The following is a 16986-nucleotide window of genomic DNA, read 5'->3' on the forward strand; positions in this document are numbered from 1 at the left end:
CTCAACTGCTCTAAGCCCAAGCTTCCTTATCCATAGAAAGGGAAAAGGTGTAACGAACAATAGCTACCCATGATTACTAAAATTGACGTCAAAATTCAGAAAAGGTTAAAAATGCCTAAAAGACTCTAGTAGAAAACACTGCTTTGTTCCATTAATGCTCCTAGAGATGAAAAAAATGCATATGCAGGCCGGGCGCAGTGGCTCACACCTGTAATCCTAGCACTTTGGGAGGCCGAGGCGGGCAGATCACCTGAGGCCCGGAGTTCGAGACCAGCCTTGCCAACACGGTGAAAACCCGTCTCTACTAAAAACACAAAAAATTAGCCAGGCGTGGTAGCAGGCGCCTGTAATCCCAGCTACTCAGGAGGCTGAGGCAGGAGAATAGCTTGAACCTAGCAGGCAGGGGTTGCAGTGAGCCAAGATCACCCCATTGCACTCCAGCCTGGGCAACAAGAGTGAAATTCCATCTCAAAAAAAAAGCATATACAATGTTTTTCCACTATACAACTGATAAAGCCAGGAAAAACTCATTCTATACATATTTGAAACCCTTATTCAAAACACGTGGTTATTCATGATGAGCTCAACAAGAACTCAGTAGCGCAGAATCAGATTAGACTCAGGCTTTTACTCTTGCCAGAAGACATTAACATATATTTTTAAAGGAATCATTGTTTGACTAGAACACTAATAATGACTGAAGGTAAAGCTCCAAAATAGTGGTTCTCAAACTATCTGTGAAGCATCAATTTTTTTTTCTTTTTTAAAATTTTCCAATCTACTACAGGCTAATATTTTTATACAAAACAGTAAAAATAAATTAGTAGAAAAACAAAATAAAAAAAAAACAGACGGACAAAATGTAAGTCCACATTTTAAATTAGGATCACTGTGTCAAATTGCTGGAAACAGGGAAACATTTCCAAATACTTAGTCTCAAGTTCTGTACTTACGTCTTCTTGGACCAGTAACAGTTTGGGATGGCAGATCTCACTGAAAAACCAGTGAATCCTGCCCGCTCTCTAAGGCCTTACAATATAGCAGACACATGTTGTATGCTCCCCACAACATCCACTGTCAGCACTCACATCTTACACTTGTGGAAACTGGAGCTCAGAGAGGGTGAGGCATTTGTCTAAGATCACACTGCAAAGTAAGTAGCAGGGCTGAGATTTAAGCCCAAGACCACCTGTCTGAAATCTGCGCTCCACACACTATGTTGTCTCCCTAGAATACCCAGAGATAAGCCATACAATTCGTTTCTAGTTTATAATTCAAAGTATATCATCAAATCATTATCCAGTTTATAGGTAATGAAGCCCTTGGGTGTTCCTATCTTCCTATTTCCTGGCCTTCTGGGAATTTTAATTAAGAGGAACCATGAAAGGTGGTAAAACTCATGTCTATTAAGTAAGGTATCTGGAAATATATTAAGATGTGATGAAAAGAACGGAGATGGCCACTAAAATTAGACTAAAATTTTTTTATTCCACACTTCTCCCCAATTACCAATGAGGGGTGAGGTTGATTAGATGCTTCCCAATGAAGCTTACCTTGCCCAACAGCCGAGTGCATTTTTTCCATGTCAAACTTAATTTTTGATCTTCCTGGAGTGCTAAGCATCTTTTCCCACACTGTAGTTACTTCTTTAAGACAGGGAGTAATTTCTTCATAATCGAGCTTCAGGCGTTTGTTCAGCAAATCATTTTCGGAGGCTGGAAGAGACCATTCCGGAGCGCATTAGTAAAGGCTACAGCTATGGAATTTCCATTACACAACATGGCTGCCTACTTGTTATCCTGCTGAGATGTTAAGAAGTTACAACCGGCTTAACGCATCTAAATATAAGTCACTGTCCATGCTTCTACCCATTTTCTTTGTTTTGGAAAATGCTAAAAACCTAGGAGGTATTTTTTAAAAATGTGAACCCTAGAGATGTAGGGAATTGTTTAACAGGACCTTAGAAATGTATTCATCAGAGTATGAGGGAAAAGATTAAAGATAGTAGACGGAAAACCATAAAAGCTGAGAGGAAGGCAGCACTGGGCCTAGAGTCACTTGGCTTCCCTCTAGCTAGTAAATAACCAGGACCAAATCACCTGATCCTTCTGAACTTCAGTTTCTGTCGCCATGAAATGAGAGATTGGGTCCAGGATCAACGTAAATTGTCAGTTTAACATTTCCCTTTATTGACATTATTCCCCCTGGGTTTGATAATTTAGTTATAATTCTTCATGCAGCTTTAGGTTAAGTTTGGTGGGAAACAGTAGCTCTCTTCATATATTTGAGAGATGTCATTTGAGAGGGGTAGATTTATTCAGTTTAGCTCCAAGAAGCAGAAATGGGACCAATGGTAGAAGCTACTCAACGGAGGTTTGGCTCTAAATGAGAAAACTATCTTTAGAGTGCCTCTCCTAGTTTAGATGAAAAAATTGCATCGAGTTTTTAAAAAATGTGAAGCCTAGATTTTTTTTTGGCTGTGATTAGGGATACGAGAAAACACAACAAATGTCACTAGAGTTGAGCTAATCCTTGCAGCAAATCAGGTTTGGGGCTAGCCTTGCTGCACAGCAACTGGCGGCAGCACTGGGCTTTGGAGGCCAACGTACGTTCCTCTGGCAGTAAGGCTGCTACAAGCACATCTGGCCACCCTAACAGAGCCCAGCAGGCAACATGAGCGTCCTGCTCTGAAGTCATCACAACTTCACACAGCCAGAAAGAACTGGCCAGAAGATTCAGCTGAAAAGGCTCAATCCACGAACATCCTGCTGTTTCAGTATCCTAACAACACTGCTGCCTAAAATCAGTGGCCTCCAAAATGCCTTATCAACCAAGGCAGATGGTACAGAACTACAACAAACACCCAGGCTGCAGGGCAAGAACTTCAGATACAGGACCCAGCTGTTCGCAATACTAAATAAGACCCCACACACCCATGTGGTTTATAAGCTTGTGGACTGAGATCAAATGTAAATTTGCAACAAAGTTCTCTAAAATATTTATGATGATTTAACATAAAGGTCTAAGCCAACTTGGACTTTGTGATAACGTTCAGGTCTGATTTGTGCCTACTCTGGAGGGTGGGCTATGGCTGCTCCGTCCCCAGTTCTGTTCTGTTAACAATGGCTTTCCCAGACAAAACTGTCTTGCCAGCTGCCATCATCTCTTGAAAGCTCAGAATGGAAAGCTAAGAGGATGGGAGGCTCAGCAATTAAATGACCCCCACTCCTGCAGAGATTTTAGAAGAACTGCACTGAGTATTTGATTTTTAAACCATCATGTATTATTTAACTAAGAAAAATGTTTTTTAAATAAAAAACATCAACTGTAATTCAAAATTTAACGTTATCACATCATTTTAATCTTAGTAAAGCATAAAATGCCGAGTTATATGAATTAGCCATGGCTGTATTGAATCATATGTTGCGATCTTGCATTAGGCTGCTCACATCTTTATTTAAAAATACAGAAAAATGGGGTGCAGTGGCTCATGCCTGTAATCCCAGAACTTTGGGAGGCCAACGTGGGAGGATCACCTGAGGTCAGGAGTTCAAGACCGGCCTGGCCAACATGGTGAAACCCCGTCTGTACTACTTCTTCTTCCTCTTCCTCTCCCTCTTCTCCTCCTCCTCCTCCTCCTCCTCCTCCTCCAACCCCGTCTGTACTACTTCTTCTTCCTCTTCCTCTCCTCCTCCTCCTCCCCCTCCCCCTCCTCCTCCTCCTCCTCCTCCTCCTCCTTCTTCTTCTTCTTAGCTGGGTGTGGTGGTAGGCGCCTGTAATCCCAGCTACTCAGGAGGCTAAGGCAGGAGAATCGCTTGAACCCAGAAGACAGAGGTGGCAGTGAGCTGAGATTGCGCCACTGCACTCCAGCTTAAGCAACAAGAGCGAAACTCTGTCTCCAAAAAAAAAAAAAAAAAAAAGGGAAAAATGGCTTTGCAAAGGACAGTAGAGGACTGGTGGCTTCAAAAAGAGGCAATGGTTTTAGTTCTAACACCACTGAAAATCAGCTGTCTAATTTTGGAGAAATCACAACTTCCGCTTCCAAGTGCCTACAATGGAGTGAGGTAGACTGAGATAACCTAGTATGGTTCTTTCCAGGATGCAATGCTTCCAGAATAGTAAAAAAATTTGATTCATCCATTCAAGTCAGGAAATAGGCTTAAACATAAGAAGAACTTCCTGATACACATTCTTCTAAATTCTTTCCCAAAGAGTATGCAAGTCAGCTTGAACCACTGATCAATTTCAAGAGCTATCTCAGATGCAATTTAACCTTCCTTTAAGAAGAGAGAAAAAAGAAACTCACAATAGAATGCCTATCTCTCTAAGTACACAGTACAGCAGGTCCTCAAATAATGTCTTTGTGCTCAATGTCGCTTTGTTATAATGTTGATAAGAAAAAAATGAATTATTAGCCTGGGGCCATTGTCTGTGTGGAGTTTGTGTTCCTCTTCATGTCTGTGTGCGTTTCCTCCAAGTGCTCCAGTTTCCTCCCACATCCCAAAGAGGTGTACATTAGGTTAATCATGTCTACATGGTCCCAGTCTGAGTGAGTGTGTGTGTGTGTGTGTGTGTGTGTCACCTCGAGATGGGATGGCATTCAGTCCAGGGCTGGTTCCTGCCTTGCACCCCAAGCTGTAGGGATAGGTTCTGGCCACCTAGGACCCTTAAGTAGAATAAGTGGAAAAATCATTACCTCTTTTTTTTTTTCTTTTTTAGATGGAGTCTCACTGCGTTGCCCAGGCTGGAGTGCAGTGGCACCATCTCGGCTCACTGCAACCTTCATCTCCTGGGTTCAAGCGATTCTCCTGCCTCAGCCACCCAAGTAGCTGGGATTACAGGCGTGCATCACCACGCCTGACTACTTTTTTTTTTGTAATTATAGTAGAGATGGGGTTCCACCACATTGGCCAGGTTGGTCTCGAACTCCTGACCTCAGGTGATTTGCTTGCCTCGGCCTCCAAAAGTACTGGGATTATAGGAGTGAGCCACTGCGCCAAGTCAATAATTATCTTATTTGTATTAATCTTGCTTAAATGTTTGCATATCTCATATTTACATTAATATTTAATATTACAAGTGTCCTGAGTCTTTATTTAGAAGTTTGGTGATGTTTTTGTGCCCAGAAATATGCCACAGGAACTTAACTCTTGTTTTTATCAATAAGCTTTTGGTTTATTGATAAATATTTATCAATGAAACCTTGTTTCATTATACATCATTTTGCTTAAATTCGCAGTTTCCATGAACCTATTGGCAACATTAAGTGAAGACTTACTGTACACTCTGGCTGATTCTTATCAAATCTTGCATCTATATTTAATGTAAAAGTTCTGCCCTGCCCCTAATCCACCCCGACAAAACTTAGTAAATATTTTTAAGCAATCAGGCTTTTATTGCTGGATATTTTTTATCAGCAATCCAGGTCCTATACATACTAATACAATGGATTAATGCTTCCAACATTATATTAAGCAAGTTTATTGTGTTTTCACCACAGAGATAAACACATGTTGAACATTATAGAGCTAAGAAGAGAAACGAAATCAAACAGTAAAAATAAAAGGCCACGAAAACTGAACACTGCCAAGAAGCCAGATGAAATGAGGAAGCATTAGAAGAATGTTGGCAAGGGCCAGTAAACTTAATGCAACACCTGGCAAGGGGTTCCAGGTAACCTTAGGAAACTCTTGCCTGTTCATTCTAGTCTGTCTGATCATTGTTTGCACAGCAGAATGTATTCTGCTTTTGTGGCATACTGATTTCGCCTCACCAATTACAGTTGTCCTCACCCCATTCCCAAGAAGCCAGCTGTGAGCACCATTCCCATTTTATAGCTATGCCCTGATTTTACAGGGCTGTCATTTGCAAGAAGATTGGCCAGTATTGGCATTAAAGTTTATGACCTACGTGATGAACATAACTGCCTTTTTCCTCTTCAACAAAAATCCCAAGATGCACGTGAATATAACTGCTGTGCTCCCGAGCTGTCATTTAACTGATGACACTTGTAGTAATGCCATCACTATCAAACATCTTTTAGACATCTGCTTTTAGAATTACTTTCATGAACACACAAGAAAGCGGCAGAAAAACTGGGTTGGAAGAAAACAGCACTCACCTCCTCTAAACACCCCCCAGTGTGCTATCACCTTCCACAGCACCCTGATGGGAGCACCCATCTTTCTCAGCTTCAAAACTGCTTACTAGCCTATTCCAACTGTGGAGCTACTTTCATATCAAAAGGTCTTATTCCTTTATATTTCATTTTCTGTTTTCAGTCAAAAGATATAGACACTATCTCTTTACATTCTATAAATTCGTACTTTTCAACTGCAGAAACTACGTTGTTGGTACACAGTGTTGTCATAACTCACAAGTATCAAATGGACATGCGCAGAGAACGTCTGTCCACCCACTATGGCACTAGCTATGCAACTGAAACTCATGGAATGCAACACATTCTCGGGAGCTTATTCCTCAGATTTGGTGTCTTAATGACTTTCAGCTCTATACAAGCATCAAGGTCATTTTAAAAGACCAAAATTTGCAATCAAGGATGATGCTGAATGAAACGTACTTCAATTCCAAAATTGTTCTGGGGCAATGCAGGGTGACTGAACCATCTGCTACATCTTCCCTTTCAAAGAGATTATGCAGACTTTCTGCTCAAAATCTTCACTACTTTATAGCTGGGCAATTAATTCCCTAGATACCCTAAGACCCATGCTCTTTCCAAAAGGTATGTAAACTTTGCATCTTAAGCTACTTTGAAGATAATATTAATTGGTTCCAGTATCAGTATGGAAACAGGAAAAGAACAAAATCTAAACATTCAAAGTTCATGTCATATTTTGACACTACTGATGTCAGTACAGGTAGAATTCAGCTAATGTTTCTGCTTCAGATTACTCGCAACTCACTGAGAAAGCACATAGAGTGAAGTTATGCACTTTAATGACTTACACAAGAAAAGTTCATACCTAACACACAGGCATAGACTATGGCTGAGGATAAAGTAGACTGAGAGAGAGAGGGGGGAAAACAAAAAGCACCTTTCAGCGCATTAGATTTGAAACTTTTATCTCAGAAGTTCTAGATACTGTACTAACAGTGACCATAGAGGAATAATGAATATAGTTGTTGAAACTATCATTAGATCACCAGAAAGTAAACAGTGTTAATATTACTATGAAAAAGTAAACAGATGTAGACAGATACGTATATTAGACTATCATGCTGCTATATTTTTAAGACAGTATGCTTATGTCTGATGTGATTCACTTCAGAGCCAAGATAAGACCAGGCCTGTTCAATATCAAGATGGCAAACCAACCTTGGAGCTTCTGATTTTCTTTCTCCATTCTGAGCAGCAGTATCTGTTGAAGAATAGCCTTTTGCCACAGCTCTCGGAGCTCACGAGATGTCCTTTTCTTTTCCTCTGGCGGGGGCCCAAAGGGCCCATCTTCACAAACTGGTTCTAAAGGAGATCGTGGGGGAAGCTCTCCCAGCTCTGAATAATCTGGAAAGGGAGAAAGGCATTCCAGAATCGTCATTTTTCAACAAAAAATGCACATTCAAACATAGTGCCAAATCAGCAAAAATTCTGTTCATTCAGATAAAATATAGTAATATCACCAAATTTAAAATTCAGGTGTTAATAAGCATTGGCATAAGCCATGTCTGAGCCACAAACATGAAACAAATGATATATCAAATAGTAAGCCAAACTTGAGTAGCCAAGGAAGTATTTAAAGATACCTGCTTTTTAAAGTGTAATATTCTTATCTTCTTCTGAAAATGTTATTTAATAATTATTGATAATTATAGAAAACGTTCACAGAGTGCCTACTGTGTACCAAACTGTTCTCAGAGCTTTATGTACAATAATTTAACACTCACAAAAAACTCTTAAGTCATGGGTATTATAACTATCCAGTTTTAAAGAAATGCAAACTGAGGAACAGGGAGTTTATGTAACTTGCCTAACGTCACATAGCTAGGAAGGAGTCGAGCCAGGACCAGTCTGGTTTTCATGTGCATTCTTAACCACTGTGCTATCTGGCTATTCTGAAAGAAGATTAAAATGTATTTAATAGGCAGTAATAACAGTAACCATTAGCAGACCCTCTACCAAGCGCTGGGCACTGTGCCGGGCATTTTATGTAGGTAGACTCATTTAATCCTGGTGACAAGTCCAGAAGGCAGATATTAGCCTGGAAAGGAAACTAAGGTTCAGAAACTCACCCAAGGTCACACAGTGAGTAAGTAGGTACACCGGCATACTCTAACTCACCTCTTCCTGATTCAGAAGACCATTTGTTCCCACTACATACCACTACAATCCAAATGTTTCCTATGTCTAAATTACATAGCTTTATAGAGTCTTATTTCATTATGATCCTATCAGACAAATGAATAAACTAAAATTCTACATCTTTTGGGGGTTTATAGGTATTATAGGAGGATGTTACTGTGTACTGTTCAATAGAAAAGCAAGAATTGAAATTATAAAGTATCATCTCAATTTGATACATATTATGAGAGGCAGTACAGTTTGTTGATTAATAGGGCAGGTTCTGGAGCCAGGCTGCCGGAATTCTGATCAAGACTGTCATTACTGATTTTGTGATCTTTAACAAGTTGCCTAACCTCCTGATGCTTCCACTTCCCAATCTGTCAAGTGGGAATGAGAGAGCCTCCCCTCAGAGTGCTGGGAAACAAACTGAGTTAATAGGCTATAAACCACTGAGAACAGGGCCCAGCACAGAGTAAGAACACAATAAACCAAAAAATAGCTCTTATTGTTTGCTATCATATATTTACTAGGGGCACAGAAAAGAAATCAAAATTTCAGCTACTCAACTGTAAGCTCTAACAAGGTTAGAACCTTGCTGCCTCATTGATACCACGGTTTTGGTCACCACACTGAGCACACAGTTGCTGGCACCCAGTAGGTGCCTGAGAAATAACTGTTGAACAAAAGAAGGGACAAAATACTGGGTTTATATGTACTGTTATTTATGTTTTCCCTCTATTTTCTAAACTTGTGGCAATAAATATTTTAAAAATAAAAACTAAGGAAAAATAATGCAAATCTATTCTAATTAAAATCAAAGATGGAAAAAATATTTTCCTGCAAAACACTTACAAAACAAATCCCTTCACCCCAAAACCTGTATACTTAGGATTAGTCATTACTGAATATGATACAGTTCAATTGAATCCTTTTATTTCATCTTATTCTGCAGCTTGAAGTCTTTCATTTGAGCCCTTTCCTTTCTTTTTTTTATTCTTTTACCATCTTGGCTCTTGAAATTCTGTGGGACACTGCAGTTGTGATTAAAGTTCTGCTTTACCTCACATTGGAAGCATATCTCCCACTGGTTTGCAAGTCTCGTTTCCAAAAACTAAGTCCTATGAGGTGTTCTGGCGTTCTGGATGGCATGGCAGGTGCCACCCTGATAATGAGGGCAGCGTTTTCATGCACTCTCACAATCTCTTGTGTGTCAAGAGAACCCAGGACCCAGCCAGGCAACAGAGGGGAGCTCCGCTGAGGGTTAGGTGGGGTTGACCTGTATACACACACACACACACACACACACACACACACACGGTTTTTTTTTGTTTTTTGGGGTTTTTTGAGATGGAATCTCGCTCTGTTGCCCAGGCAGGAATGCAGTGGCACGATCTCAGCTCACAGCAACCTCCACCTCCCAGGTTCAAGTGATTCTCCTGCCTCAGACTCCTGAGTGAGTAGTTGGAATTACAGGAATGTGCCACCATGCCTGGCTAATTTCTGTATTTTTAGTCAAGACGGGGTTTCGCCATGTTGGCCAGACTGATCTCGAACTCCTGACCTCAGGTGATCTGCTCACCTTGGCTTCCCAAAGTGCTAGGATTATAGGTGTGAGCAACCACGCCCACCTGACCTAGATATTCTTAAACCCTACTAGTAAAACAAGGGTTTACCTCACCTAAATTCCTTCTAATCTCATCCTTCCTGTTTACCACAGCCTTCCTCTACCCAGGGTCTTGAAACTTCCTACTGTGTTCCTTTCAAATTCGGAATCACAATGAGCAGGTGTACCTCAAGCCAGGAGGATGGAACATTCCTAGCAGTAGAGGCTGCTTGTCCCGAGATCCATGTACTCTCTGCCACTTGGGCTACTGACAAGGACCACTGTCTATAGAAGTTTATGAAATTCCGGTTTTATTTTAGTATTCAGAGAAACTGGATCTGCAAAAATACAAGTATTGTTTGGTGACGACAACTGTGAGGTTTAAGACGTAAGCTGTCTGCCTAATGTTTTCTACTTTTGTGATCTTTTTCTTACTATCACTAGCGACAGTTTGTTGAGCTTTTACCATATGAGTTCTTGACACAAGCTTGTTTGATCTTTACAACAATCTCACAGGATGGGTGATATTATGATCTCCATTTTCCAGGTAAAATAAGTAAGGTGCAGTGAGGTTTTATAACTTGGCCAAGGTCACACAGCTAGTAAGAGTCAGAGCCATGATGTGAAAAGGGTGTATTTTCCTCCAAAGTAAAAACAAAACAAAACAAAACAAAACAAAAGTTTACCCCATGCTTCTCTAACTTCTACATGCACAAGCCTCGCTGGGGATCTTGCTAAATTAAAGATTTGATTCAGCAAGTCTGAGGGGAGCATTTCCATCAAGCTCCCCAATAATGCCTCCCCTGCCGGTTCTCCAAGCACACTCTGAATAGCAGGGCTCCACACTGCAGCTTTACTCTCTATTTCCTCATGCAACCCTATGCACTTCCTAACACGTGGGCTCATCTCCTTCACTCCCACCACTGAGAACACAGTTCAAAATACTGTTGTCAGTTGCCTGAATTCAGGTCCTCAACACATGGCAGGAGCTTGTCCCAGACTTGCTCAGGGGACCCAGGCCAAGTCCAGAATACAAAGACATATTTGAGCACTAGTATTAATTTCACCTCTGCATGAACTAAGTAAAAGCTGATCCACTGTAAAGGTTAGCAAATAAACCCAAGAGTTTAGAGGAGGGTTTCTCAACTTCAGCACTATTGACATTTTGGGGCTGGATAATTCTTTGTCACGAGGAACTGTTTTATACACTGCAGAATGTTTAGCAGTCTCCCTGGGCATAGTAGCATCTGCCCACCATCAATGCCTCCAGGCATTGCTAAATGTCCCCTAGGGGTCAGGAGGAACAAAACCACCTCTAATAAGAACCTCTGATTCAGAGTTAAAATCTCACCATTTTGTCTCTCCTAAACCCTGGGAAGGGGTAAAAATGTATCTCCTTTATCCAAATTCATTTCACATGGTAACAATTACAGATTTTACAGTTTAACAACAAAGTTGTATAGATTAACAACAAAGCTTTATAATATTTTTTGTTCATATTAAAGAGTAGCCTGGCTACAAAATAGCTCAGTAATTTATAAAGGGAGATAGTCAAAATCTTTGTTCTAAATTTGGCCTGCTGATTCAGTCCAAGTAAGCTGCTTTCTCAACAATGCAAAAAGATTCAGACTGGGGACAAGGCTACAGCTTTGTAATCGGTCCTCCTTCAGGCATGTGCAGTCTTGAGAGATGTGGACTCGAGCGGAGTAGCAGGTCTAGGAGAACAAAATCAAAGTCCGAAGCAACTGTCAGCTGAGAACCTTGTTCTAATGATAAACCCAGGCACTGTTTTCACTTACATCATTCCTAAGCCAATCCTACCAGCATTGAGTCCCTTATATGTATGCAGGGATGCAATGTGTTAGGTGGTCTAAGGAGGGCTACTCTTGAGGTTTCTGTTCTCTAGAACAATCCCAGGGATCTGGCTTCTCTCCCTGACTTGCATTCTTGCTGAGAGACAGCTGCACAGAGGCCAGTGTAGGAAGTGTGGCTTGGCTCAGTGTAGTGGAGGTTGAGCTGAAGGAGGGGCTGCTCTACCTCTTGGGCCAACTGTACTGGTGCCTCTTGGGAAAATGTATGCCTTCTGGGTTCCAGTCCCTCCATGCAAAATGTGAGAAATGATATTCGCCACTGACACCCAACTGTGGAGACCACAGGCACTGACAGGCATATTTATAAAGTCTGCAAAGCCACCAAACCAAAGGGCTGTGATAACACCTTAGTCCAGGATTAGATTTTACTATTCTGACATCTCCTATAATGACAGGATGTGGAGAACTTAAATTATGTAGCCTTCCAGAAACAATAGCCTCCAATGGGTTCTAAGAATTTTAAAACCAGTCATAATTCAGGAGGCCTTGGAGACAACTGCCTCCTATTAAATCATTGCTGTGACACTCCCAACAGAGTCATAAATATGATCTATGCTGGTATGTCCATATTTCAGATGCCAAATTATTCCCCAACAACTCTGTGCTGTTGCATTCTTTCTATCTGCACACAAATGTGTGGGGAAGAGTACGACATTGCATCATTGTTATGAACAGAATCAATGCCATGATCGAAAAAGAGAAAAAGCAATGTGCACACGACCTCCTATTTGTCTAGTATCTGGCTCTCTCAAGTGTAGAATACAGGGATCCTTTCTTGCATTTTCACAAAGCACTGACATTAAGTTCTGAACTGCAGTTCTCCTCCTTTTAAGGACATGACATTAAATCACATGTTAAATGCCCTGTAAGAAAGAGGAGCTCTAGAAGGAAAGGAGAAGACAGATCCTTATTCTCCAATTTCCTGGCTTTTTCTGTGTGTTACCCACCATAGAGCATTTTATAACTCTCTTTATCCCTCCTGAAAATTCTGAACTCTATGCCAAAAAAAAAAAAAAAGAAGTTAAAAAAATTCAAGTTATTCTCAACCCTCTGTTTGAACAACATAAATCGATTCTGGAAAGGAGAAAACTGAACATTAAATCTCTGGAGAAAAGTTAACAACAACAGGGATTAACATCTGCAGCGTCTGTTGTTACCAACAGCTCAAGGAAATTTCTTAGAAAAAACAAAGTAAAATGACCATGTAGACTTGATGTTGTCAAACTGTTTACAAAGTATGAGCAGCTTTACGTCTACTACAACAGAAAGCAGAGCCCAGGAGGCAGAGATTTCTGTGTTCCCTGCCATATTCCACTCCTGGGAAACACCAGATAGGTATGGGACATTTAGTGAATGAACGGATTCATTTGCCCAAGTCTACTCCTAACCCTGACATGACTTCTGTGGATCTTTTATGGAAAATACTCCAGTGAGAACCTGATTATTTCCCACAGTTGCATTATATGACAGTCTAGCTAGAGGAAAACAGAATGTTTTAAAGACAACATTCATTTGGTATAAAGAAATACTGTTAAGTTCTTGCCTCATGCCAGGCATGCTGCTAGAAATCCAGGTTTGAATCAGGGTAGCAGAGAAGTACAAGACTACTAATATAAGGGAAATACAAAGAAAGTGTTCTGGAAGTTCAGCAAAGAAAGATGAATTTCGGCTGTTTATCAGGTCAAGAGCCTGGGCCCTGGAGCCAGGTATCCGGGATCGAACCTGGCTCTACCTTGATCCAGCTACTCAACCTCAAATGGGTTATCTGATCACTTGCCACTCAGTTTCCTAATCTGCGAGACCTGCATAGTACTGCCTAGCTCATAGGGTTATTGTGAGCTAGGTAATGTGTGGGAAAAAAACAAGCCTGCACACAGTAAACATTTAATAAAATGTCAACTACCATTCTTCTTACCATCATTGTTGTCAGTTTTTGTGGAAAGCGGGGTGGTTCTAGAAGGACAGGTAAAATCCATACAGGTTTAATTGATGGGAGCCATTTTAGGTAAATGGACCAGCATAAACAAGGTGTGCAGGTAATTATTAACTCATCACTGAAAATGACCCATTTTGTCTAATGACCAGATAGTATGCGCATGAATACAGAAGACAAGGCCGGCTGACTTTAGGTTGCTTAAGGTCTAGTCGATCCACATATTAATTAGTAAGTAATTGGGAATTCCAGAAGACTGGGGGTTTTTAAAGCAAAAGTGATTTGATATATACATTCTTCAGCACCAGAACAATATCCTGGCAGGCAGGGAGTGTAGAACACAGTGGATCAGACACATGAAAGGCCACTACCAAATGGTGAGTACAAGTGCTCGAAAAAGCGCTATGGACACAGAACAGGGCACCTAACTCTGCCTGAGATGGGAGGGGAGGGGTGTGAAGAGGAGAGAGGCACACACATACTTAAAAAGAGAAGCCAAGATAAGCAGAAACAAGGGCCAGGAGCAAGAGGCCTGCAGATCTTTATCCCCACTCTCTCCCAAAATAGCTGTTTAGGGTAAACTTCCAAGGCTGTGGAAGGATGACTTAGAGATGAGGAAGTCAAAAGTCCTGACTCAGTCTGGTTAGAGGTCATGACAACAGTTCAGAGGAGCACCGAAGACCGCATGGCAGTGGGAAGTCCAGGGAAGAGAACCAGGAAGAGGCACAGAGAACAGGCCTGGCGGGGTGAGCCCAGGGCACAGAGCACCGGGAGCTCTGCGCAGCCCCGGTGGTGGGCAGCTGGTGGCTCTAAATGGGAGGTCTACAGGAGCTGGAGGAGAATCAAGAAAAAGCCGAAGACAGGACATAAAGCATGGGAGAAAATTATCCTTGGAAAAAAATGACGTTTGTTTTTGCATCTGCAAGGGGAAGGAAGCTGTACTTTTTGAGGAGCTGAAAGTCAGGGCTCTCAGTTCTTGATTAAAGACAACAAAACTAAAGAGAAACAAATATTCAACCACAGCCAGAATCCTAAGTGCTGATCTTTGAAACAGTTTGCCCTGTCCTGTTACCATTTCTATCACACTGATTTTCAACTGTGGTTCTTGAAATTTTATGAGACATGCTGGGGTGGAAAAGCCCACCACGGCCCAGTGCCACCAGGATGAGCACATGAGGGCTGTGTCTGGGAAGCTGGGCCTTGCCTCCCCAGGGACTTCCCACCAGCAGCCACGTCACAATGGGGACCTTCGCCACTCCGCCCTTACTTTCCTTCTTTCTTCAGGATTGTGAGGAAACTGTCAGTGCTCACAGGAACGTGGAGCTGAAAGGGACACTGGAAAATGACTTAGCTCAACCCCCACTCTCTTCCCAGATGTGGAAACCGAAGCTTAAAGAGGTCCGATGTCACATTTTCTGGGCACTTACTATGTGCCGGGCAGTTTGCTTTACTAGTACCCCACTGATTTCATCTTCACAACCAATGGATAAGCTAGGAATTGGTTTTATCCCTCCATGGCAAGGCACGGGACACAGAGCTAACCGGGTGGTGGAGCCAGGACTAGAACTTGACTGGCTCATCCTAATGCCTTGGGGTAATGGATACAAAAGCAAAGAGGAAAAGGAGCAGGCAACTGATGATGCCAGCTCTGGTACTACCTACCAGGAAACGGGCAAGCTCCTTGACCCTTCTGTGTGTCAGTTTCCTCATTCATAAATCACAGACAATAATAGCATCCACCCCCACCCCCCACAGCTTTGTTGTGGGGATTAAATGAAACATCCTTGAGAGCACTTAAAAACAGTACTTGGACAAGAGTAAGTGCCGAGTTCCTATTAATATCATTATCTATTTTGTTCTAAAAAAAGATAATCTATTTGGCAAAATCTTTCTGTTGCTTAGACTTCTTCACAATCAGACTGGGATTGGGGATAAAAAAGAAAGTTAATTTACTGAAGAATACTGGAGAATACTGTTCTATGAAGAAAATACCAACATTTTCCCAGGGGCTCCCCGCAACAATAGGAGGCCCCGGGTCACCGTCTTGGTGTGTCCAGGGCCCATGGTCACGTAGAAATAGGGTGGGATGGGGTGGAGTTCTGGCCTTTCTTTGTCTGGCTGACTCTCCTCTTGGAGTGCTCAGCTCCAAGGTCATGCCCCTGGAGACAGCTTTCTCCTGCTGTGCCTTCCCCGAGGGACCCCAGACGCCTCCTCTGTGGCCAACAGCACCATGGCGCTCTGAGCACAGAAAACAAACACAAGAGGAGCTCCGAGACACAAGAGGCCAGGGAGCCTGGAGCATCTCAGGAAAGACTGGGCCGAAAGGAGGGAAGTCAAAGAGGGCTGGGACAGCCTATGAGGGGCCAGCAACAAACACGCAGAGTCGAGGGAAACAAGCAGGCCCCGGGTGCCAGGTAACTCTCGACCCAAGGGATTGGGACTCAGCTCCTTAGTTTATTCTTAAATTATGCAAAACTATCATAGAACTTCACATATACTTCATATATAGATATCTGACACTTTCACACAACTTTCTACATATAAAACCTTGTAAGAAACATATCACAAGGTGTTTATCCCTCCCCTACCTTCCTGTGAGCAATCATGCATTCAATTCATTGCAGAACACTGATGAAAGAAAACCAAGCTCCACCCCTAAGGAGACAGCTGAGCAGGCCACGGTTGCAGGTCTGTGTGCCAAGGGGTCGAGGGCAGCCCATAGGGTGGCGAGAGTGCAGAGGGCGGCTGTGCAGGCCCAACCTCAGAAGAGATGATCCCAAGTGAGACGTTCGTGGGGGTGGGGAGGGGTGGGAGTGGGGAAAGGGGGTGGGAGTGCTGAGTTCTGACACACGGCTGGGAAGGAGGAATGCCAGAGGGGCAGTCCCACCTTGGCAAGTGTGGGAATTAAAAGAAAGCAGCATGATGAATTTGATGACTGCAAATAGTTCCCCACAGCTCAGGGAAGGGGCAGGGAGTGCCTGCAGATGGTAAGAGGTGGGTCGGGTCACACGGTCAGAAGGACAAGGACCTCCTGTGCTGGGCAAGGCCACCATCCTGACCACACTCTGAAGAACAGGTGAAAAACAGCAGACAGTGAGTGGGCAGTAACCACATGGAGTTACCCTGACTGCTGCCCACACTTAGCCCTCTGATCTCCTCCATGTGGATTTTTTTTAAAAGATGTCAGACCACCCAACATTCGTTATTTACATTGTTCACTCTGTGATGACAGCTGCTGGTCAAACCTACTCAGCTTGGACCTCACTGTGGGCACAGAGGT

The 16986-nt window shown here is 42.4% G+C and overlaps 1 protein-coding gene across 4 annotated transcripts in view; it reads right to left on the bottom strand.

Moving 5' to 3' along the window:
- Window positions 1–16986, bottom strand: part of TBC1D1 (TBC1 domain family member 1) — a 238601-nt gene that overhangs the window by 40563 nt on the left and 181052 nt on the right. For all 4 annotated transcript variants that reach the window (XM_008017655.3, XM_008017657.3, XM_038008635.2 and 1 more), the window contains 2 exons: window positions 7337–7522; window positions 1554–1715 (listed from right to left, as the gene is read on the bottom strand). In XM_008017655.3, the coding sequence (XP_008015846.3) occupies window positions 1554–1715; window positions 7337–7522 (348 nt within the window). The remainder of the gene's footprint in view (window positions 1–1553; window positions 1716–7336; window positions 7523–16986) is intronic.

The sequence above is a fragment of the Chlorocebus sabaeus genome, chromosome 27 (assembly GCF_047675955.1).
Source record: "Chlorocebus sabaeus isolate Y175 chromosome 27, mChlSab1.0.hap1, whole genome shotgun sequence".
Taxonomy (NCBI): domain Eukaryota; kingdom Metazoa; phylum Chordata; class Mammalia; order Primates; family Cercopithecidae; genus Chlorocebus; species Chlorocebus sabaeus.